This window comes from Plectrocnemia conspersa, unplaced genomic scaffold, assembly GCF_051122295.1.
Source record: "Plectrocnemia conspersa isolate PC_06_02 unplaced genomic scaffold, ASM5112229v1 ptg000004l, whole genome shotgun sequence".
In the NCBI taxonomy this organism is placed as follows: Eukaryota; Metazoa; Arthropoda; class Insecta; order Trichoptera; family Polycentropodidae; genus Plectrocnemia; species Plectrocnemia conspersa.
Window position 1 is genome coordinate 14,954,196 of NW_028277168.1, and position 26,338 is coordinate 14,980,533.

Consider the following 26,338-nt stretch of genomic DNA (forward strand, 5'->3'; position numbering starts at 1 on the left):
GTTGTTGTGAGGAGTTGCCAGCGGAGCCGGCGGCGCGCGTCCGTCCCGCGCGGCCGCCGAGCAGCCGTGCGACTCTGCCCCGAGCGCTCTGCGCCCCACGGGACGACTCGATCGCCGGTTCGATCGGACGCCTCCTCGGGAGCCACAGTCATGTATCCCAGCCCGGCGAGGCATCCCGCCGCTGCGGTGAGTCTTTGTAGGAGCTTTCGCCCCTTCGTTGTTTCGCCCCGTTCGCCGGTTTAACCTTACGAAACAAAGTAGAAAAGATCGCGCCTCATATATCCGGCGTCGCGTATGGCGATCGGACGCGAACACGTTGCCGCGGTCAGTCATGCCGCGCTATTAGCCGGCGATGGCCAAAATTATTTATATTTTTAATTTATTTATACCGCCGATTCGATATATATTAGAACCTAGAAGTAATATAATGTAATTTGAGTCGACCCGTTTTGTGTATATGATTAATTATATTTATTTTGGTAATTTGAATTGTAATTAAATAATTAAAATGGCGGCGCCAGTGTCGCCATTTGAAAAAAATATGAACGTGTTCGCTGCAAACGAAAGTGGCGCAGGCGGAGGCGAAATAATAAAAGGCAAAAAAATGAAACGCGCGATGGGTGGCGTCTGTCTAGCTGGGGGCTCGCGCTCGGGGTCGCCCCCCGAGGCTCACCCCCCCGAAGAAAACAATGCCTCCTCCTATTATTTTCTCACCTGCCGGACTGGACCGTAATCGTTATTTTGATACACACATACGCAAACGCGATTTGCGTGGAAATCATAAACGTCATAATTAACGGGCGTCTCTCGAGCCATAATTCAACAATCGGCGCATCTCCCGAGACCTTTGTAGTAATAATCAGGGCTGTGGAGTCGTTAAAAAAAAACACGACTCCGACTCCGACTCCGATTCCGATATTTACCAACAACACGACTCCACTCCGACTCCGACTCCGACTTCGACTCCGACTTCGACTCCGACTCAAAAAAGTTTAATTTTATCAGGTATTTTTGGTGTTTTTCTACACGTTTAATATTCATACGCTATACACATTCATTATTACGCAATTAAAAATTCATAAATTTCATAATTTAAAAAATGCTCGGAGTCGCTCATTTTTCACGACTCCGACTCCGACTCCAACTCCGGCCAAAACACCACGACTCCACGACTCCAACTCCGACTCCGACTCCACAGCCCTGGTAATAATAATCGAACGTGCGAGCGGAGCGGATGTATCATTGTGTTTATGTGTTTTGTACTTGTATGCGTTCGATTCAGTGGCGTCGCGCAAATAAATATTTTCTACATTTAATTCGACCCTCGGCTTTATCGTTATGTTGGATTGCGGTCGGAGGTGTGCGCGCCGCGCCGTTGTATCTTTCCGTTCCCTTCGTTCTTTGGAGAACGAACGCGTGCATTTTTATATACATATAATAGTATATCGCTAATGCAGATACATACTTTATTCAGTGTGCGAGATCTCGATAAAATGAATTATCGTCAATGTTTTTTTTCCCACTTAACATTGATTTCTTTATTTTAATATATTATGTAATCAATTCTTTACATAATTCATTACTCGAGAAAGTATCTTGAAATTTTACATCTTACATCAACTTAAAATTATTTGCTTTTATTTGAATGTATCAAACTACGGTTATAGCCCAATATATATTATCATTACTGCAGGATATTAACCATTATAATCTTTTAGGTTATAGATGCACTTGATTGATCTGTTTGATTTTAATGGCTCCAAAAATCATGTTATAATTATGCAATAAAGAAAATTTATTAATCATAGATCTTAGCCTTTTGGGATTAATATCTAAATAATAAATAAATGTTATTAACATCAAAATCAATCCAATTATTGTTTTAATGATGTCGTTGGATCCGATAAGTTTCGTTAAAGTAGCAAAAGTCAACGATGATGAGAACGTCATGAGTTTCTACTGCTCTCGTGCTTACTTTCTATTAGTCTAATTTTAAAGCGATCGTTTTATATGAACCGTTCTGGACACTTGTTGCTATAGTGCATATACATATGTAATTGATTGTTGGCTTGTTTTATGCATATAAAACGATTTTTTATTCAATTTTATGAATGAGTACATCAGTGACAATGTATGGCCTTTCCACTTAAATTCACGACACACTTTGCCTGTTCATAATGTCATAGCTATAAACAGAAACGAGATGCCGATTAATTTCAGCAGCAGTTTTTTTCATTCACACGAAGAACAACTATATTTAAAAAAAATATTTAATAACTTAACGCCAATGTATTACCTTATAACTGAGATTTGCTCTGGTTGAACATGTTAAGTACTCTTGTAGTGTTGCGAATCATAAATATGCCAAATAAACCGATTCACTTCTAATATAAACGATCAGATACATGTACATGAACAAATATAAATATTATACATTTTATATTCAATGTATGCTTGAGTCGCGTTGACAGTGTACTTTAGAAAGCATTTATTCAAGATGCTTAGTTTAGGGAATATAAACAATCTGAAGATTTTGAAAGAACTTATTTTTTTGTGATACCTAATTATTGTATTGTTTTAAGTACCGAATGCAAGAACAACTCCACAATAAGAACTTCTATCCGAATTTTTAATCATATGTAGGATAGTAATGATTTGTTTTCATCCATGTACTAGCAGTGATGGACGCATTGTGTTTTTACGTGTATTTTGTCTCTGCAGGGTGCATTTGTGTCAAGTTGTTGTGCTCTGCACATATATTTAAAACAAATATGAGGTAGCTAATATCGATAGCTTCCCCCCTTCATATTTACTCCATTGTATGTCAATTAATATTTTACCATATAAAAAATAATTGAAAAGTTATTATTATAAATTAATAGACATATGGAGGTAAAAATCGGACATGAAGTAATAGAAAAAGTTGTTTACATCCAAAATAGTGTTGTCCAAATAAAGTTTTGTTTCCATAAAACCTTCTATATCTGTTAGGAATAAAACATTTTTTTCAACCCTTCTAGTATTTTAAGATAACATTATTCACAGAAAACTCTGAAGGCAATTCAGCAAATTTTGTGGTCGTCATAGACATGAACTCGAGAGATTATTCTATGATTTATCTTTCAACTTAATCACAGAAGTTATGGATGTAAATGTAATTTATTGATATTAAGTTACAATGGCACTTGACTCATGTACCATTACCGGCTTAATAAAGTATTATTTTTAAACTTAAACAACTCAAGTCGTTGCAAATATAAATAAAAATGTACTAAATATTAGATTAAATAAAAACTGTAATTATAATATAATCCTGAACCAACTATATGCATAATTGACATTAAAAATAAACTTTTTTCAACCCTCAGTATGTATTCAAATAAAATAGACCCACATATTATTAGAAGTGTAAATGTTGATATTTCATGTCAATAATTTTAACTATTACTAATGGAAATAAGTATAAATATTGATGTTTCGTGGCACTAATCTAAACTTTAAATTTTATTATTACAAAATATTTGTATTGTGTTAGGTCACATTTTCTCTTCGTTTCTTCTAATGAGCGTAACGCTCAGTCAATATTGATTGTCTATATTTAACCATTAAACATTTTGAGAACCGCTCGAGCAAAAGAGATGATCCAGGATTTCCTTCCGTCCTCGTTTATTTATGCATGTTTGTGCGCGCAATTTTTAAGCGCCAATGAATAATCAAGACAGTCGAATCGAAAATGTACCGAACTGGGGTTGTAGAAATTTCACAATACACACCCATCAAATAAATACTTTTGTTGAGGGAGTCTCATTCAAGATTCAGCGGTTCCAAAGTGCGACATGTTTAGAATCGGTTCCAATATTCCGCAGCCGGTTAGCAATTAACGTCAGGGGATTACGGCTGATTACCACTGCTCCACTATCTAGTCATATCAATGAACAAATTATGTAATATCTGATTTACATATATTATATACACTGACCCTACCATTTAAATTTTTCAAAAATATACTTTTAATCAAAATTAATGTAGATGCTTAACTGCGTTGATTGTATTACTAAGTGATCCTCGTTAAACATTTAATTGCCAACCATGAACGTCATCGTTTTTATCATAGGTGGATAAAGTGGACAACATTTTATCTTAATTTTCATCCAGTTATGGTGATGACGTCTATGTTCGATGATTCCAATCAATTTTTTTTTTCAATTTATGATAGTAACACTGGAACGTTTTTATTTTGCTATCAAACGCTGAACTTGCATTGGAAACGGTTTCGCACGGCTTATTAACATGATTTTAATTTATCTCTCTTGAACTTTTATCACTATGGGTCCATTAATGAGTATTTATTTTTGTTTGCTCGTGTTAATGTATGATTCTAGCTTGGTGTACCACATCTGCGTTTATCTTAGTTTATTTTTATTATTCATTAAACAGGTAATTAGGTAGCTTCACCCCCCCACCTCTTGACATTTATTGAAACTAATTCAATTAGCCGAATATAGCCTTAGCTGCATAACAACGTATGTGAAAACTATTGTATACTAATCTGGTAGGGACAATAGAAACAAATTACGCTTAGGAACTCTCAATTTTTTTCTATTGACTTGGCCACTTTTTTCTTTTGATCTGGACGACAGCGGATAATAACGTACCACGACTAAATGCAAATCAATGCATTCAAAGCCGTTACTGCTACTTAATAAATTATGACATATTTTCCAGAAATTTCCTATGAACGATCATCTTACAAGTAAGCTACTGTAAGCTGTGAGTAAAATAGTATGAGCATAACAAAGAAAGTCTCGTCTGGATCGCGCCCGCCTCTCACACCCGGGTGAATTTATTATTTGCGCGAATTATTGAGCGGCACCACGAGGATGAGAGTTCTCCTTCGCGTCCCGCAACGTTCCCACACGTCTCTGTGTATCATAAAATTTACACGTTTTGTACGATAAATAACATTGAAACAATTCGAACATGTCAAAAGAGCGCTTTTATTGGCTGCCTCTCTCCGTCTCTCGGGCGTACATTTCATATTCAGGTCGGCCGCCGTATGATTTATCGCGCTTCTCACTCGGAGCATCATCCGCGGGGGCACGGCGACCCCCCTAGTAGACGTGTTGCGGGGGCGGAGCGCCGGTCTTTTTTCTCGCGCCGTTTCGCTGGTCGATCCTCGCAAAATGCACATCACGGCGACCCGACCCTTTGCCGCGTCTCTCGCAATAAAAAGGAGCTTTTGTGCAAAGGGGATTGGATATTATGTAAATGCGGCTGCGGGGATTGCGTCGGTTGTCGCAATCAACAAAGATTCTCCCTTTGCAGGTGTCCTCTATTAATTCTAGATAATCGTACAAGACAATATAGCTACGTAAAGCTCGCTTTATTTTGTTCGAGATGATTATCAATCGATAAATTGATTCTTCGTTGTTTTTATGATCACTGACGTTTTATTCTATTCCTTATGAACCTCTCACAACGCTTCTCCACTATGGATGAGTTAGACTTGATTTATTCATCTCATCGGACACATCACGAAACGTTTTTGAACCTAACACACGCTCTTCAATTGCATACCTCCTGTAAATGTGTAACTCTTCGTAAATATTTTTGGGTATACTTAGTATACTTATTTTTACCTCGAATGGGGTACAAATAAAAATCTCGCTGGTATACTAAGAGTTAATGCTATCATTTAGCTAACTATATATATTTGCGAACCGTATTTGTTCACTGGCATGAATTGAATGTTTTTTGTTTTGAATTGTTTTGAGGTACCCCAGATAGTTATATATATGTATTTTCATATATAACTGGAGAAATAATAAATAAAAAATATATTTTTTAAATTTAATTTAATGTGAATGATTTTAATATAAAATAATATCAATACATTAAAGAGTACAAAATAAATGAATATAACAAACAATATTTCATATTTATTTTATAAAAAATATTGAGAGCCTCTGAATTAATATAAAAAAAATCGATAAAAGCTGAATAATATGTAAAAATGTATAAAATAAATTAACGAAATTTAATAATAGAAAAGCGGTAAAATATATTAAAACATACTAATAAAAAAAAGTAGTAAAATAAATCAAAGCACTAAAAAGTCGAGAATTTACTATAAATGCAATATAAAATAATAATAAATACAGAACAGAAGTAATTATGGAAAAATCCGTAAAATTAACTTACTCTCAGGTGTATACTAACAAATTAGCAAATGTGTATAAATTAACTCATTATTCAAAGGGTTAAGGTAAATATTTGGATTAATAATAACATGTTTAAGGGTAAACCATATAATGTCGCCGAACTTATATATTTGATTTAAAGTCCTTTAACGATTAATATGTATAGGTCCTGCTGTTTCAGGTATTCGTAGCATTCTTCTACATATATACACCACATCGTCAAGTTTGTTTAATTGTCGTACTAATCTATGATCCTTTTGTCATTGCACTAAGAGATGTTTTTGTATGGCTCAAAATCTAGTGTTCCAAAAGTTTGTAAATTTCCGTTGCAACACGACAGGCGTTAGTCCGAAGCGTTACAACATTATAAACACAATTACTAACTACTTAGTAAGTTGTGAGACACCAGACTGAAATCAAAGTCAAAATAGATGACATATATATTATTAATTATAAACACTTATTACAGCGTACAAACAATTTAACAGATCTTTCCCGGGTAATTTTCAATTTTTTATTATCCCGACTACAGGGATTCACGTTTCATAAACCGGGACAAGAAACTTTAAAACGTTCGAGGTGACTTAATTTTTTTTTACCTCCTACCGATCCGTTGTGACCTTTTTTTGAATATCTTGTATTCAAAATCATCTTATATTTAATATCACCCACTGGTGCTGATTTTTTCAATCATCATTAAGAAAATCCAGGAAAACCTAATCTGATTATCGATTGGAATTATAATTCTATAATTACCACCAACTAATTTTGATCTCCCAGATACGATAGTAATTAAAAAAACATTAGGGTCCATATGGAATTCGAACCCAGGTATTAGTCACTGGTCTATCGTGCTAATTAACCCTCCATTTAAGAGAGTTAAATAAAATCTCCATTCGGATAACTTAGTCGCCCAAAGAACTTCTGTCAAACTCAGTAAATTTATCCAGGGTTATCAACAAAACAATTGAAAGAAAATCTGACACGAATACATACTTAGCTCTGGATTATACTGGAACGATAGTCGCTATTTTTCGAGTAATCGGTCGTATTTAATTCTTGTTAGGTATGTCGATAGAGATACATAAGATTATTTCAGGACGCAATACAATTACATATATCAAAATGGCAAAAATCGTAATGAATTATTATTGTTCTTTTCATTCTCTTGTAGCAAAGTGATTGTAACATGCTTTTCTCGTCATTCGACCTAAAAACAATAGATTATTTTTATTCGGAATTCATAAAAAATCGACACTAATTGGCGTGTTAGTTGCATTTTAAAATCATTTATATGCGTATCATAAAATAATATCGTCATCACTCTGATAAATTTAACAATGTGCTAGTGCAATATATTTATTTCGGGATGTTTTTCTCAGTACACGTTTATACGTTTATACCAATTTGCACATACGTTTTCAGTTCTAGGTAATATGTTGTCTTCGAATTCTAATAAATATTTATTTTTTAGTTTTAAATCATGTACAATTGATGAATTAGTATATAATAATAACAATGATGTATTTGCCAAAATCCAATACGTTGCATCTACTTGAAGGTTTAAATTGATTATAATTGATTGATTATGCATTTAATATAACAATGATATCTTGTGTTTTGATACCGATATCATCTTATGTATTGTATTGTAGTAAATCAAGATTTTGTTCTTTGAGTATCCTTTTTAGGACATTAGCCACAAGCTTGTGGTTTAGGCGTTCAAGCTTTTGGCATCGCTTATTGATTTATTATCGTGCGGTAATAAATTATGTAATGTATACATAACAAATAATATACTCGCCAGATAGACTAATAAAATTGCGGTTTCGGTCCATTTTCGCCTGGAGGCTTGCACTTTCATTTATAATATTTATTTATTTGAAGATAATTTATAAAAAACATTACTATTCATTATTTATAATATTTAAAACATATATAAAATAAAATAATACAGAAAATTATTGCTTGAAGAAAAATAAAAAGCAATACAAAACTATAATGCTCATTTAAATTTATGTATTGCCAGGTTTTTAAATGTACATCCGGAATAATGAAAGATGTATATTTATTTATTATAACATGCATATATTATAAAGAGGGTTAATTCTAAATCTTTTTTGGACATAAATATATATATTCGATTCCTGGTAATATGGTATTAATTATTGATTATTGATAATTGCTATACGTTAGTCTAATTTGTGACTCAACGCTGACGCATCGTTTTTCGACATGGATCCCTGGCTTTACAGCGCCGTGTCCAGGGCGTTAATCAACAATCCATATTACAATCCCAATTTTAATTACTTTCATCATCCCAATGACGAAAACCAACATAATACGCCCTACAACCCTAATGACGATATGAACCCCAATCATGACAACAGTCCCGACTCAAACATGCACCCCAACTCCAATGCGAGTTCCGCCACAAATTCTAACAGTAATAACGATGACAACAACTTGAACGGTCCGCCGCATCCTCAGGTGAGAGCGAACGAGATAGAGAAGCAGGGAGGCTTCGGAGTGGGTCAAGGTGGCGCCCCCTTCCGAGGGCCGACACCCTAATTAAGCGCTGATATTCTTTGTCGGCGGCGTTCGTATTAATTAGCGACCCTTCGCAGAATTTCGCGAACAACTGCGATTAACGCGCTTTATCGCCGCGGCGGGATCTCCGCCCTCGAGGGTGAGGGTTGAAGGGTTGAAGAGCCCGTCTGAGTTCTCAATCTGTGTGTGCGTGTGCACTTGAGCCGGTTTCGCTTGCGCCGCACCTGTTGAAAAGTATTGGCGCATCGCTGGCGACGGTGTCGTAGGTCGGATTTTATCGTTGATTGATAACATTAGGGCGCTGTCAAATGATGCAGTATCCAGTGAAGCTTTTGTAAATATATTCAATACGCGATGATACAAATGTTCATTATGGATGCGTGATAATGATAGCGCCCGACTTTTTATATTCATACATATTAATTGCTTTTACTTATCGACGGTATAACGTCACGCGATATTTTGATTATTTATGTATGTACGATGTGTTTTTCTAATTTGCTTTCGTTGGTCTCGATAAAAGCGTGTAGATGAAACGTTAAAACATTCCAGTGAGTTAATGCATTAGTTCAATGTTATTTAACATATGAAAGCGAATTCTGAGTTAATTATAAACTATTAAATAATTTAGACTTTAACATTTGAGTATTCTAGGGAAATTAATTAGTTGTAAATGAGTTCAAACTCACTCTTCCAAGGATTTTGTTGAACTTTTAAGATACGCTTATTACGAGTATATATTACATTATATCCAGAAAGTGGCATGTGAACCAAATTTTAATGGTGAAACTATCTCTCAATTTCTCGATTTATTAAAATCAACACGTACGAGTGTGATCGGTTGAAAAGAGCATAATATTCTCTTTAATATTTTTTCATTCCTGAGGATGTATGTTGATAATAATTGAAACAACAAAAATATGTTCTATATGCCAACGCCAATGTTTTAAAATATGACCCAAGTCTCCAAAATCGTTTTTAATAGTGTATATCAACAGCAGTATTGTATTGGTTGTATGTGCCACTGTGGTAATTTCTTAAATAGGGCTTAAGTGCTACACGTTGTCTTTGTCAGTTGCGTAGAAATATTTGACGTGGGAGGAAACGCCGTGCAACAATCCGCTAAAAATAGGCGAAAACACAGTTCACCACAAGAACATTGAAAAATAATACAGGGCAAGGATATGTAACATCCAAAGGAAAAATTATTCCACCCAAAAAGCTGCCAAATGAAGAGTAAACAAATAAAATAGTATTTACCCACAACCCTTGTTTTTTGTATCCTAAGAGTCACACGTGTCGAAGCAAACAATACACATAGTTCCTTTTAAATAAGATTAAGCACGGCACTTACACCCTATTTAAAGCTATCACACTGCAACATTTCTACGTGATGTTAAACCAATATGATTCGTTTACTAACAGTAAAATTCTTTTGCTCAAATAAATATAAACAATGTGTTTTTTTGAAAAATATATTTCAAATAATTAAGTTTTACGTTATATTATGTAAATATTGACCATCTCAAAATCTAAAAAGTGGCACTTAGGTCCTTTTTTATTTCCGGTATTCATTTATGATCCACTGTGATATATTATTGATTTATTATGTGATACTGTTACTAAATACAAAACAATATTTTTGCACAATATGTAATTAAAACAATATTTGCCATCATAAGCAAACTAAATATAATACAATTTCATTTGTCGTATAATTTATGACGATGTATTCGGTCAATGGTTAAATTTAACCATTGATAATTAAAAAAAATGTCTTAATAAGCTCAGTATGATCGTAATATACCTACATTTACTATCTCCTCGTAAACCACATTTAACTGGTATATTATCATCGTTGTGAAAAATACATTTATTACGTAAAATTAAATTCAATATACAGTGGTGCTTCGTCTTGCGAGTTTAATTTGTTCCGTGACGGAAATCGTAACTCAAATTACTCTTATGTCAAATCAATTTTCCCCATTAATCCATTTCAGTGGGGAAAATTGAAATAGATTAATGGCGATTAAAATGGTAAATATTAAATAAATTAATGATCAAGTTTATTTTTAATTTACGCAATACGTTTTTTTGCTCGTATCTCAAGTCAATTCCTTAAATAAAAATTGTTCGTCTCGAAAAACTCGTACGTCAAGTCACTCGTAATTCGAGGTTCCACACTGTACATACTTTTTTGCTATCAAATATATTATTGTCATATGTAACTCATTTCCTTAGAATTGATGTAGTTTATTTTGATTTTGTTTCCATAGTTTATACATTATTTTTTATTCATTATTTAATCAGGTAATCTTAATTAACAATAAAGCATAACTTTTTAGGTGAATCAGAAACTCTCGCACAGTGACCTCTGGTGTCATGAAATTTGCACAGCATAGCTTATTATGTCTGGAATCTTTAAGTCTATTATTTTCGGCTTATAATGAAGTTATCATGCTTTAGATATCCATTTAATTGACAAATACAATACGCCATATATCGCAACGGCGTAAAAAAAAGCAATCTAATGATCTATATGGGACGAAATAGTGCAGGTCCAAGCCTCAGTCGCGTCTTTCGAATTTTTAATTTAAAAAATGCGCTATTATTGAAAAAAATGCGATTACAAAATATATTATACATGTTATTTAATAATATAGATGCCACCGATTTCTAAAATATTTAATAATATTACTTGTAGGTGTTCATTATGTTTGATTGACTTACTCTGATCTTATATTTTTATCAACTAATTTATAAAATCTCTTCTACTAATTAAAAAAAAAACAAGTTTAATTATTTCTCGTTGTGTTATTATGCTTATTCATTTTATTAGGTAAGTAACTATTGAAATATTCAGTGAATATTTCATTATACGTAATTAATAACTTTCCCTGAAAATGATGATATTCTAATCTCACGTAACTCATTTTAAATGAAAATTTACTTTCATTTATGCTTGGACAATGATACTATTGAACGTCATTTATGTATTGAAACTAGTTGACTATGAATTTGAACGTTAATTATAAATGAGAAGTTTTGCTCATTTCTGAATACAAAGTGAGTGAGTGCACTTTCAGTTTTCTTTTCGAGAGCTTCTCTAATGGAATCGTTCTCTTGTCACATCTCTGTATGTAAACGTAATTTGACATATGCCGTTAAAATTATAGTTATTATTTGCTTTAATCGCATAATATAGTCTTTGCTTCGCTCTTTGACCGCCCCCGGGTTTTCGATACTCTTGCGCTTTGCGACGTGTTACACGGTTATTTTATTACACATCCACGTATATTGGTATGTGTGCTTTTTTCCCACCCCATCCCTCTTCTCGCCCGCCGCTGCATCCGCTTTTTCGTTTTCATTGTTGTCGGCAATTTATTTCCTGTCACGTAGAAAGCTTCGCAGTGTTGGTCCCCCCCGTACACGCCGTTTCCGTATTTCGTTTTCGTAAACGATTTTTCCGTCGCGCGCAACTTTACATACGTGCACGTGTATGCAAAACCGACCATCACAATATGCGAGGTCTATATTATTAGGCGAGATTCGATGATATTTTTCGCGAGCACGCGCGCCGTTTGCGGGGAACGGCTTCATAGAGGAACCGCTATCGGTTTATATACATACTATACAAATCGTAATAAAACGGTCTTTGTCTCTATTTCATTCTTCGGAATGATCGATCGCCGTCGGGACGTTTCGACAAAGCGATAACGACGCGAGATGAAGCCGAAAGAAGAAGACGCCGCTGGAATCGAACGGAGCACCGAGCGCTATTTAGAAAGCGCTTCTCAAACCGTGACGCAATTATTCGACCCCCCGCGCGCTCGCGAGTTTCGTGTAAACCGCCGCTCAATTACGTGAATTGTTAATTTTGGACGGCACGGCCGCGTTTCGGGCCGATTTAAACGGTTCTTTTCTTGTGGTGTGTAATAAAATGTTTATTACATCTGCCAGGTGATTGCCTGCGCGATTCTCGTGCATAAGATTCTCTGATAAATAGCATTTAGTTATACATGTGTGAAAAATTGAGTGCAAAGCGTATTGTAATGAGCGCGAAGCGTGAAAGCCACCAGCAGAGACGAGTAAGAAAAATAATTTAAAATATGATTATTTGCAATGAATATAAATTTTATTTTAATATTAATTTCCCCATTGTGTCTTCGATGAATTTCGGTCCCTAATTTTACTTTCCACAAAAAAGGCACCGTTCTTTAACGCATATGGAAAGCGGAGCGGTCATGGTTAACGTCACGGCAGTGACAATGGAACTGACCTAGCAACTTCAAACATCATTCTCAATAATTACAATACAATAAAACAGTACGATAATTTTTTATTGAAATTTTTCGATTTTGACAATATTTGATATAAATTTGTCGCGAATATTCGCAGATGTATAGTATTAAGTTGAAATTAAAGATTAGAATACTTTTTATTATAAGTATGTCTGCCAGTACTTTATATTTTGTATATAACTTGATATGAAATGTATTTTTGGTGCATCGTTTCCAGTCGTGTCGGTTCAAAATGTCGAATTAAATCGGTCAGTCACGACATTCGACTATAAATCGTTCTATGTTTGGTGTTATTATAACCAAATGACATGGTACCTATATACATATTTTCCTATGCTTACAATGGTCATTATTACGCGTGTGTATATACAAGGTTAATTAGTGAGAGATTATTTACGGAACCCCCATGCTTTTATGAAATACGATAATAAATACAGGAAGTAGAAAATTATAGATTGATTTGGAGATAATAATTCGTTACCATATGTATCTATCAGATATCCATGTATCGAATACGCAAGAATAGTGTTGAATTCGTTGAAATTATGACGCCATTACTTTTCAGTGAACACCTTTTATGTGTGTATCACATATCGGTTGATCGTTACCATGGTGTAGTTTTGTGTGGCGGAATTTTATGTTCGTGGTTTCGCAAGATCCATTCAAACCCAATTTATTTTTTTAAACTCGTTCTACATCAAATGATATTATATACAATATTCATACATTTGTGATATTGTAGATATACTTATCCTGCTTTCATTTTATGTGTACAAACATCGGGGAGTGTGTATAAGTTCCCCAATCACAGAACGAGATTCGCCGAATTTTATGCGAATCTTATTCGCAAATTTTATTGTTTCGACCGTTTCGACCTCCCACTACCGCTGCCGCCTTTTCGTCCTCGGGGGGGGTTAATTTGCGTTCGTTTCGCGGATCTCCAGCGCTGCCTCCATCTGAGCCCCCTGACCCCGTGCGCCCTCGCTGCTACTACCCCCCCCCCCGGCTTTGTCCTCCAGCCGGACCGGTAATGTTTTCATAGTTCCGCGTGACGAAACAATTTACAACTGTAAACCGAGCAATCAACCTGTCGTCCGTATTGATCCGACCCCGCCCGCACTACTCGTCCTGGCGAAATAGCCTTATATACCCCGACACACACTCGCAAACAATCGTGTGCACGCGAGCTCGCGCCTCGTATTTATGTATGTGTTCGCAAGAAAGATACAAAAGCAAGGAATTGTTTGTTCGGCTACATCCGTGACAAAACCCGTAAACGCTTTTACTTATTTACCCCACCGCCCGGGGTCGTCGGCGGCTGGCGCTACTCTGGGGATCCCATCCGTCCCGTTTTAACCGAGACTGTCCCGTTTTCACTTATCAAGAAAATATACATACAATACATTCATAAGAATAGAATAAAGACACTAAGTTATTCTGGGCGTTGGGTGCAGTGACAATATTTTTATCTAAATCATAAGTGTAAATGAGCAAACTTTAGAACGGATTGTGTTAAATTTAATTCAAATTTCTATCCATGGGAGGGGAAGGGGGGTGTTAAGAGTATGAGATAATTTTTCTTTATGGACCTAGAGTACAACTGAGCAAAATTTGGAACAGGTGGCATACGATATACATATACCTATGTATTATATATATCTACCAGGGGTAGGAAATATGTCTTGACCTTTAATTAAGATTGCTTTAATCGTGTCAATTTTTACACAACGATTTTGTGAATTCATTATTATATCACTTATTAAAATACATAAATAGTGTAATACCACATCATTTGACAGCGGTGGCGGTACTTTATGATAAAACCCTAAAACACCAATTAATTTGCCATCAAAATTATTATAAATAAATTATATTGATCTTTAGGTAATTAAATGCATATGCATATTTTATCAAATACATTTTGATGTTTCGAGATGGAGTATATGTATGTGGAATATTAGATTCATCTTTAAAAGCAATCTAAGAAAAATTAAAAAATATTATTTAAATGAGTAAGTGAATAGTTATTGTATTTACACCAGTAAATGTGTATATTTCAACAACCAGTTGAATATGTTTAAATATATGTATGAATTTTCAATCCTATGTTTCATTTATAATGCGGGCGAAATAAGTATAATAATATTTGAGGAAATTATCGACTATCGATCGTTAAGTTTTTACGCTGCGGTAATGGGTGATTAGTAGGTAGTAGCTTTGGAACATTTATGGCTATTGTGCAATACCGGGTGTCCTGCACGATTTCTACATCCATTGTTGATGCTCAACACTTTAAGGATATCGTAAAATTATAGTTTATATGATCTTTCAATTCATTATGGACGACAAAATCATTGTTGTTTACAAGATATTTCATTGTTAAGTCATTTGTCGTTTCCGGGATCCCTAAATTATTAAATGCAATCCCCCCCCCCCACAAAAAGCGTTCTCAATTAAACTTACTTTAAACAAATTAATTTATGAGTCAGTAAAAGCAAAGTGGTCGTATGCCATTTTTACCTCAATCAGGTTAGGCAGGTATTAATAGTTAAACAAATCCTGTCTTTATTTATTTCATCGTTGAAGTGTTATGTAGATTTATGAATTTATAATTAATGAAATTGCACACGAAATATAGATTCATCGTGTTTCGAATAATACATTTCTAAAATTCTCTCAATACAAAGCAAAATATGTGTGAATGTATATGTACTTTGCATTATTAGAGACCCGGTTTTTATTTTTAAATTGTGGTGTCCATACTAGCTGAATACTCTCTCGTTCTGCCCCGGGGATTTGCCAGCGCCGCCACTGAAGTGTTCCGATCGTATGTCATATCAGAGGAATAGGGTGTTCGGAAACTGGCTCGTACATATGTATGCGGATGTTCCAACCCTTCACCCGCCGGTTGGCTCGTGTGTTTATTTCGGTGTTCTTTTTTTGTGCCCGTCTGACACACGCGCATACGTATTTAGAGCTCTGATTCGATCTTGTTACATGCACAGTGGCGTACCCAGTCTTGTTACATATTGTTTTTCTCTTTGCGCAACATAAATCTGTCGAGTTCGAAACAAAGAGTCAAAAGCAAATACGCACGCTCCATCGGCAAGATTGGAAATGATCGGGAATTATTACGCCCGCGAGGGTTTAACCCCATATTTTTCGACCCCATCTTCCGCCTGTCGTCTCCACGCCCACCTCCTCCCACGATTTGCTGTGCCACCAAACCAAAACCTCGCCCAATATCAGGGGAATGTTCTGAATGAAATTCGCACGTAATTTTCAACAACACCTAGACCACATTTCGTGTCGATTTCTATTATGTGCAAGGGGTCGTAACATTGTACTGAGAATCTAAAATAAATTGTTGCACAAATCAGTTTTTATTCGTTAACAGATTGATTTATTATAATTAACTATTCCAGTGCTCTTCAACCATTTTACATCCGCGGCCCGGCGAAAATGGGAAAAATATTTCGCGGACGACCGGCGTCAACCCAAAATAAAAACCAATGTTGGATTGAATATTATTTATTTAATCTAATGCTATAAAATTACAATTTTTTGTTAGTGCGACATCTGCTGCTGCTTTTTTGCAAGCAAATTTGATATAATTTCTTGCGGACCGGCGCCGGTCCGCGGTCCATCAGGTTGAAGACCACATGAACTTTTTAACCCTCGCTTACCAAGACCTCGAAAATGGGTCCAGAACCGGTATCGGGTACAAAGTCACCTCAAATCCAAATTGAGTATTAATGAACTAAATGGTCATATGTTAGTGAAATTAATTTAGATTTTCATTTTGAGCATGTTTAAAATGCATTTTATTGCCATTGAATTTAACTATAAATAGATTTTCCCATTATACTCTCAGAGGAAGCAGCAGTAGCAAACTGGCGCGGTCTTGGCACGTGCCGATTAGTCAGCGAGTTATCACGAAAAATAATACAATTTTTTTATACTATTTTTTTTATTCGAGTCAAGTTACAAATTAAAATTAATTATCAAGGGTGAACACCAAAATGTAAAAATATATAAAGTTATTTATATTCTCAAAAACCCGATATCATTATTATTTTTCAACACGTTTTAAAATATTTTTCGCGTTCTATTCGTTTAGGTATTTTTATAGATTATATTAAATATAAGATAAATATTATTCATGTTTAACAAATAATTGAAATAACAAGAATTTTGGGTTACAAATGTACGCTTAGTCTTGTGAAGGTTAATATTAAAGTTTTAAATTAATAATTAGCTTAACAGACACTTTTCCGTGTGACATGATGATACCATTTTTTTATATCTCAATAATTATGTTCTAGCAGCGAGACGAAAGAGAGGTCAGTTTTGTGTCTTTTTAATTTAATAACACAAACTGAATAACAACATTTTTTTCCGTAAACCTTATCGTTTTGTTGTATATAAATACATATGTATATGTATGTACAAAGATTTTATGCCCATAATACTAGATGAAATTTTGAATAAAATAAAAAAATGTTATATTTTTAAAAAACAAGTGTGCAGTAACCACATGTATCATAAATATATGTTTATGTAGGTATGTACTTGTCTTTTAATTTTTAAAGATAACCTATGATATAATATATACATGGTAGTCATTGTTATATTTAATAAAAAATTTATTTGCAATCTTTCAAACGATATTTTTTTAAATCTTACAACACAAAGGTAATAATCATAAAAATCTGTCAATATCAATTGGAAAAAAAATGTTATAGTATTTAATTTAACAATTTATATTATGTTTGTGAATATTCTGCTTTGTAAGGTTGTGCTTTGGGACTGTGAATATTTAATACATAAAACTGATTCATTTTAATGTTGCTCCACTCGAAAACTTGTCGCTTTAACGCTGCAATTATAAGTGGTTTCCCGCGTATCACATGTGCTTCACGTAATTGTTTGCAGACATGTTTCGTTACATTGGTGTGGGTTTTATTTGATGTTTATTTATTAAAAACAATGCTTTTGTATTTCAGGGACCGCCGCCAAGCGCAGGGCCCATAAAGTTCACAATTGCTGACACGTTGGAGAGGATCAAAGAAGAATTTAATTTCCTTCAAGCTCAGTATCACACGTGTGTATTATTTTATCGATTTTTATATACATATATAATGTCATTTTTGCAATAATCGTACACTTGTTTATTGCAGGCTGAAATTAGAGTGTGAGAAATTGGCAGGCGAAAAAACAGAAATGCAGCGACATTATGTAATGGTATGATTTTACTGAATTAATGATTATTAATTCTAATGCAATACATTATAATTTTTATGTAACAATTATTTTAATCATACATTGCATTATATTAATTTTAATAATTGCATTCTATTTCAGTACTATGAAATGTCTTATGGGTTAAATGTTGAAATGCATAAACAGGTAAATATTATACTGAGGTTTATAGTGTATTTCATTTATTGAATTATAATGTTGGATGTGTTTTTTAAGACTGAAATTGCTAAAAGACTGAGTGCGATAATTGGACAACTCCTTCCATTTCTGGCCCAAGAGCATCAGCAGCAGGTTGCGTCTGCAGTCGAACGAGCCAAGCAGGTCACGATGACGGAGTTAAATGCAATAATTGGGGTGAGAATATATGAAAATTACGTATCAAAGGAGTGACGTAGTTTACTAGTTTTGTGGTATTCTTAAAATTGTTTCTGGTTGTGTTTTTATAACGTTAAGTATTTCTTTTCAGCAACAGCAACAGCAAGGACTTCAGCACCTCCTCGTAAGTGTTTAGTTGGATGAAATAATAATTGATCGGTTTATTATTGTTGTTCGATAATAATGTGCATTTCTTTTATTTGTTTTCTTTTCTTGTCATTGAGTGATTTTTTGAGTTGTTGAATTAATGTTGGTGATAATTTTGCATGGCACGCATGTGATGCGAATGCAGCAGCAAATGCACGCCCAAGTGCCTGGATCTGCTGTCGGAGCCGGTGCTGGACTCTTTGCTGGATTGCCACCGCAACATGCGAGTCACGCGGCTCACGCTGCTTTGCTGGCCGCTGCAAAACCACCCGATGTACCTGCAGATCTGAAAATTCCGCCACCCACTGCCGAAGAGAGACTAGCCAGTGCACGAGCATTACAGGTTTGTCGTAGTATTGATCTACCTTCTGAAAAAAAATTGTAAAGAGAACGTAATTCATCGTTTATTATCATTTTAGAGAAGCTCAGTTTCACCCGCTGATCGCGAAAAGTACAGAACTCGTTCGCCCGCAGAATCAGACACAGTCGAAGTAAAGAGACGAAAAGAGGAGAAAATGCTTGGTCACGTGAGTTTGATTTGTTTTGGAAATGTAACAATGACAGCGATGGTATTGTACAGTATTTTAAATATTAATACAATATGTATTACAGGATAGTGATGCTGAAAAAAGTGATCAAGACCTCGTAGTAGATATAGCCAATGAAGTAAGTTTGCATGATTAATCTCGTAGTTGCTTAAATTATTAATATGATTTAAAGTTGGATTTTAAAATATTTCCGAAGGAGGATAGGAGAGGCGATGATCATTCATTAGATAGAGTTAGCGGAGAGCCGGGAAGAGAAAATGGACCCGATAAAGGCGGAGGTTCTATGCTTCAGAGACCTCCTAGTCGTAGTGGTTCTAGTTCCTCTCGTAGCACACCTAAAAGCAAAGATGTCAGTGTTTTATAAAATATATTTATTATACATAGTGTGCTTATGTTTATTGCATTATTTTAGGAAAAACCCGGTACTCCTAGCTCAACAAAAGGAGGCAGATCTGTAACACCTAATAGTAGTAAAGGTGGGTCGGTTCCGCCGATTGCGCCTCCACCAGGAGGTCCTTATTCTCCGTTTCCGTCGTCAGCGGCGGGTTATCATCGACCTCCTCCTCCTAGTGGCCCATTGTCAGGTTATCCAGATTCACCTGGACCACGTTCTAATGGTGTAGCGGCAGGAAAACCGTACGTTAATTAGTTGTTCATATTAGTTGATTTAGATTTTAATTTGTACAATTTTTTTCAGAGCTTATTCCTTTCATACGTGTGGGGGACCAGGATTACAGCCTGTGCCCTTTCCAGCCGATGCATTGATAGGACCTGGTATACCCAGAGGAGCAAGACAAGCTACCACTTTGCCACACGGAGAGGTATTGTGTTGATGGTTAACGTGGTTTTTATAAGAATGTTGCCACTTTTTGTTATTGCTTTTTAATAGGTGGTGTGTGCAGTGGCGCTATCACAGAGTGGTTCTAGTAGACACGCATATACAGGAGGCAAGGGTTGCGTAAAACTTTGGGATATTACCACACCGACAAGTTGCAGTAAACCATTATCTCAATTGGATTGCCTGGTAACAACAGATCATGTAGATATAATTATTTGACTTAACTCATTGTGCTTAAAAATAAGAAATAGTATTTTATTATTATTTGATTTATATCTATACCTATGTATGTAACCACTTGCTCTCTAAAACCACACATTTTATTTATCTTTACATCTTAAAAAATGTTTTCTATGTATCAAGAAAGCTTTCATATGATTTTTGCTCATTCTTGTTGTATGTGTATGTATTTTTCTACTTTATTCATACAATATGGAACTGACCGTTTATTTTTAAAAGAAATTAATATATACAATATGACTGGTGTTTATAGTAATACTTAACCATGCAAGCTTCAGAGAATAGTGCATTTAAGCCACACACGTCTTGGCTACTTAATTTTTTTAGCAAATTATGTAAAAGTAGTCAATTGCCACCTAATGAATTTTGTCAAATTTTCAATTCTTTCATATATATTCGTATTCATCTTGAGATTAACCCTTTATGTGCGGAATTAAATTTCATAAAAAGTCAGGAAATGTGGCAATTATCAACTAAAAAAAAAGTTGGAGATATAATTGTGATTTTTTTATGTTTATAGTCATTCTCTGCTGCATCTTTATTCACCTTCAGAATTTAATTTAAAAAAGTAAAAAGTGATAAAATGAGGGGAAAAGGAAAAAAAATATATAAATGTTATTGACAGTCATTGAATAAAAATTAATTAATAAATAATATAGAAATTATAAAAAAATTCCAGATAAAACCAGGAAAATTGTTGCATTATTTTCCTTGTTTTATCTGGAAAAATACAAATAAAAAAATAAATTATAATATTAGAAATATTTTTTTTTGTATGTACATGTATTATGATTTTTATAGTGTGGGATAAATCCGCATCTCGCACTTGAGAGCCCTGCATGGTGATTCGGATTTATCCGCATCTCGCATCTAAAGGGTTAATACAAAAATATTATTTTATATTAAATATAATTTAATTGATAAAATCACCAAAGTGTACGTAAAAGTAGTTTGAATTAATGGAATTTTTATCATTCGCGACTAACTTCATGCATTTCACATAGATCTGGGTGTTCGTTATATGAATAGCTCTAAATTTATTATATTGAATTGGTCACTCCTATTGTATATATTATGTATGTAGATTTTTAAGTTATTAGTGCTTCTGCTGTATGTGCATTTGTTATATTAACCATTGTTTAGATTATACATGAATTATTTATTTCAGCAACGTGATAATTACATAAGGTCTGTTAAATTGCTCCCCGATGGGAGAACTTTAATCGTTGGCGGCGAAGCATCTAATCTCTCTATCTGGGATCTCGCTAGTCCTACTCCGAGAATGAAAGCCGAATTGACATCCAGTGCTCCAGCTTGTTATGCTTTAGCCATCAGTCCTGATTCTAAGGTTAGTTAATCGATTTATAATTTTCTAGTTGCAAATTAAATTTTTATTATCAAATTTTGTATAGGTCTGCTTTAGTTGTTGTTCCGATGGTAATATTGCAGTATGGGATTTGCATAATGAGGCTTTGGTGCGACAGTTTCAAGGCAAGTTATTATAATATCTTATTATAAATTATTGATAAGGTTAATAAATAAATGCACTTTTTTATAAATATAGGGCATACGGATGGAGCTAGTTGTATAGATATTTCAGCAGATGGTTCAAAGTTATGGACTGGTGGTTTGGACAATACTGTACGATCGTGGGACTTGAGAGAAGGTCGGCAGTTGCATCAGCATGATTTCTCCAGTCAAATATTCTCATTAGGATATTGTCCAACTGGTGAGCTAAATATTTTTTTAATTACATATGATGTATAAAAAAATGTTAATTAATATCACTGTAATGTTTAGGCTCATGGTTGGCTGTCGGAATGGAGAATTCGCACGTGGAAGTATTACATGCGGGTAAACCTGATCGCTATCAATTGCTGTTGCACGAATCGTGCGTGCTTAGTTTACGTTTTGCTGCGTGTGGTAAATGGTTCATATCAACGGGTAAAGATAATTTACTTAACGCTTGGAGGACACCCTATGGTGCTAGTATTTTCCAGGTGTGTATTATTTATTATTATAATTATTATTACTGTCTTTCGTTTGATTAATACGTTTGTTGTGTTTTTAGTCTAAAGAATCATCTTCGGTGTTAAGTTGTGACATTTCGGCTGATGATAAGTTTATCGTAACCGGATCGGGCGATAAGAAGGCGACAGTCTATGAAGTTATATATTGATTACAAGTGCGAGGAGGACATTCTTATAATTGTAATTTGTATATAATGAAAATGTATATGAAAATGCGCTATAACAAATTAATAACTATAATAGTAATATATAATTGTGTTCCTTATATGAAGTGCGTGCAATGATATATTGCAGCAGTTTATTTTCATAATTGGATTTTTTTGTCGCATTGATGTAGGTTTATTATTTTGTAATCTTTATGATAGTGTTGGTTATTTTCTGTGCAAAATTAAAAAAAATATAGAACATAGCATTTAAAAACTCATTGTATAGGATCTCTTTAAATTCATAATTGAAAAATATGAACAACAATGATAAATAACAACATTCCAATTGCAGTTTTTATCAATGTTGATCAAAAATATGTTTTGTTGTATTTTTTAACATTACACTATATATCTTGAGTATGGGAAATAATGTTTTTTTTCAATACATAGAAGAATTAAATTTTAATTATTTATGAGATATAATAATAAATGGCAATACATTTAGAAAACATAAACTTTTATTAAACATATTACTATCCATTGTTTTTTTGATGGATTCTGTTACTTAGATTATATATTTTGTAATACTGCAAGTATTATTACGTAATATGAAAATTTATAAAATAAAAAAAAATGTATGTATATATCTGCAATTAAAACATATCAAGTGTTGACTTACTATTGTCGATTGACCTATAAAAATATAAATAATTGCATATATACATGGGTTCGAATGAACGATCATATGTTTTTACATTTCCATTGCATTTGATAGCTGTATGTGATTTTTTTTAAATACATAAAACTATATTTTTCACAACATTGCATATTTGTTGTATTGAATAACGATTTGTTTTTCAGTCTTATGAAAATTGCAATAATTGTTTATAGAATATTGGGTAGATTTTATAATTTGTAACTTGCAGTGTATATTTTTCGACAGATTATTTACAATGGAAATCATTGCCTGTGTACTCTCTTTGTTAAAGTTTAGATGTAACTGTAAATTTGATGCGGGGTTATACTCCACTCTCACCCATGTGTGCGTGCGTATATTATGCTATGAGCATATGTGCTTTTGATTGTCGGATGGTCGTTTATTTTTAACATGTATGGTTTTAGTTTAATTGTAGGTAAATTTATACACTAAAATGACAGTATTATGCCTCTACATATAGTTATAGGTATTATTTTTTAATTTTTATTGAATTGTATTAATTTTTGATCTGGATTTTATTTTTAGTCTTAATTATGCATAAAATATATTTTGTTTTAGATGATCTGTATCTTCTGATTTAATTTATTTTTATGTGTGATCGGTAATTGAATTTTTATGCTCTCTGTGATTTATATTTTATTAAATAGTACGAATTTAATGAAAGTAATTAACAATGTATAAAAATAAATAAATGATAATTTGACGCAATACAGCCGTAGTTCGTTTTCGTACCTCTTTATTTTTGGACGAAGAGGTAGTTTATCACAGTGACTGATGGTCAGTCTGTTGTACATGTCTACATATACCTGAGGTTTATTTTTTTTAGCATACTTATTTTGTTAATGTGGTGTACAAAAATATCTAAAATTAAACAATTTTATAGAAACTGGTTTGTTATAATTTAAAATCAAAATTTTCCTGAAACTGTTTTATTATGTCATGGTTTTTGATATTTTAGTCAAAGCGTAAATCTTTATATTATTCGATTAATTTAGGGAAAATTGAAAAAAATGTAAATGTCAGTTTTTTAATGGATTTTAAAGAAAAATATTATAATATTAATATTAAATTAAAATTTATTATATTATTAATATATTTTTTTTTGTAGAATTTACCCTACAAATCTCTTCCTAGCTCTATAATCACTATATATTGTCTAAACATACAAGCGACTTGGCTATCGTTTGTCTTTATGAAATTTTTGACTAGGATTCGTGATGGATTTGTATTGGATATCAGCCATAATTTGGGTTTGTGGAGATTCTAAAGATTAACTATGAACAAAATTCACGACCGGACAGCGAACGCAAATTGTGAAATTTTACTATCAAAACCAAGGATCAATTATTAAAAATACCTTAAACATGTTACCATATAAAATTTAATACTCGCTGTTTGCAATATGCAGTAAGATAGAGATACAGATAGAAGCACATTCTCACTTAAATGGCTTTATTAAGAAATAAAACTACAAGATTATTGGTTTGAATAATCGTAGGACAATTTACTATATTCAGGGTGATATCAGAAGAAGCGATCGGACCTCACATTTTGAAGATTACATTGTGAATTCTACAAGATATAATTATCAGTCTATGATCGAAAATTTCTTAATATTAGCAATTCAAGATAAACATTACATGCGGTTCCCACGGGACGGAGCATGAGCTCACACAGAAACTGCTTAGGCAAAGTTAAGGGAAGAATAATTTCAAGTTGCGATATAAGCTAGCCATCGCCTTCTCTTGATTTCTTCTTATCTTAAAGAAAAATCTTATGTTAACCAGCTTTATATATTCAACAACCGAAGAACAATATTCGGGCTGAAATCAGAGCACTAAGAGTAAATTTATTTCCAAGTACTGTATGATTCTTGCTATTAAACATATAAGACAAAACATAAAGTTTTCAATATCGAAACCCCTTCATGACTTTTGGCACACCTTGTACAAAATTGTTCTTCAGGTGATCATTTTTAAAGCTATTTTGTACTAGAACTTTATTCGAATAACCTTTTATGCTCTTGAGCCAATAATTTTTGTATATTGCAAAAAGCTTGCAAGTTTGTGTAAATTTTGTCTTACAATTTTTTTACTGTTGCGAATTTCTAGGTTTACGCAACTTTTATTTGAAGAATACATTGTTAGGAAAATTACAACATAGTAAATATTCAATAACGGGCTTACCAAAAACATTAACTCGTAATTTAGATGAGTCGAAAGTTATTTCTCGATTATATAGTCATCCCAGTTTTTGCATGTTCATTTTATTTATTGGACATAGGAGGTGTAAATGGATTATCGCACCGCAAAATAATTCTAAAGATTGCTAGCTCACAAAACTGTCATGAATGCGTTTCAACTTCATACACATGTTAAACTACGTATTTGCTGTAATGCATTTATTGTCTTTTAATATCATATTAACTAAATCAATTCCAAAAAAATCGATGCCCTCTTCATCTTCCTTGTGTATCTAGGTAATAAGCACATTTTGAGTCCCCTTTTTTCATCTTCAACTTACCTTAAAGGTCATCTGAAGTTTTGCCGCTAATATTTGTAGCTGTCTTGACCTATTTAAAGTAGGTCAGTGGCTCCCAACCCTATTTAAAACAAAAATGTATTATTTTAATTATTGTTACGCGATCCAGTTTGCCGTTTACTGATTTTACCATTGCGAATACAAAAAATATTGCTATTGATTTCTCTTCGAGTGGTTATAATTCATAAAAAAAGTAACAAAAAACAATTGCTCAAATATAGGGAATACTTCTCTCAGTGTCAATTTTATGTCGTATTGTCACGAGCGGAGCTTTCAAAACACCTACATATAACATATGTACATACATATATGCTGGCAGATGACTGATGAGTATATTTTAATAAAAAATATATTGTTTATGATCAAGAGTTGAAGGATACATACAATGCAATTAGGATTTTGTAAGCCGGGTACGAAAGCTAATAGTATATTAAAAAATGTA

At 33.6% G+C, this 26,338-nt stretch overlaps 1 protein-coding gene across 3 annotated transcripts; it reads left to right on the top strand.

Moving 5' to 3' along the window:
* On the top strand, positions 1-24,241 carry gro (TLE family member transcriptional corepressor groucho). Of its 3 annotated transcripts, none has more exons than XM_088183944.1 (18): positions 1-186; positions 18,058-18,155; positions 18,232-18,295; positions 18,416-18,460; positions 18,530-18,667; positions 18,780-18,812; positions 18,981-19,178; positions 19,255-19,362; positions 19,448-19,501; positions 19,580-19,732; positions 19,796-20,019; positions 20,081-20,204; positions 20,273-20,422; positions 21,630-21,809; positions 21,874-21,952; positions 22,026-22,190; positions 22,262-22,461; positions 22,533-24,241. In XM_088183944.1, the coding sequence occupies exons 1-18, from the start codon at positions 151-153 to the stop codon at positions 22,638-22,640; spliced, it is 2,157 nt and encodes a 718-aa protein (XP_088040070.1). In that variant the 5' UTR covers positions 1-150; the 3' UTR covers positions 22,641-24,241. The 3 variants fall into 3 exon arrangements, with proteins under 3 accessions (XP_088040070.1, XP_088040071.1, XP_088040073.1); XM_088183945.1 differs by having other exon boundaries at positions 20,273-20,407; XM_088183947.1 differs by lacking the exons at positions 1-186; positions 18,058-18,155; positions 18,232-18,295; ... (1 more) ...; positions 18,530-18,667; positions 18,780-18,812 and having other exon boundaries at positions 18,830-19,178.
* Positions 24,242-26,338: the final 2,097 nt, after the last annotated feature.

Bases quoted from the DNA above. Each gene is read 5' to 3' on its own strand.
- gro (XM_088183944.1), top strand. From the start codon at position 151: ATGTATCCCAGCCCGGCGAGGCATCCCGCCGCTGCG. The intron at 18,296-18,415 runs GTATGATTTTAC...ATTCTATTTCAG, and splicing joins TGCAGCGACATTATGTAATG to TACTATGAAATGTCTTATGG. The intron at 18,461-18,529 runs GTAAATATTATA...GTGTTTTTTAAG, and splicing joins ATGTTGAAATGCATAAACAG to ACTGAAATTGCTAAAAGACT.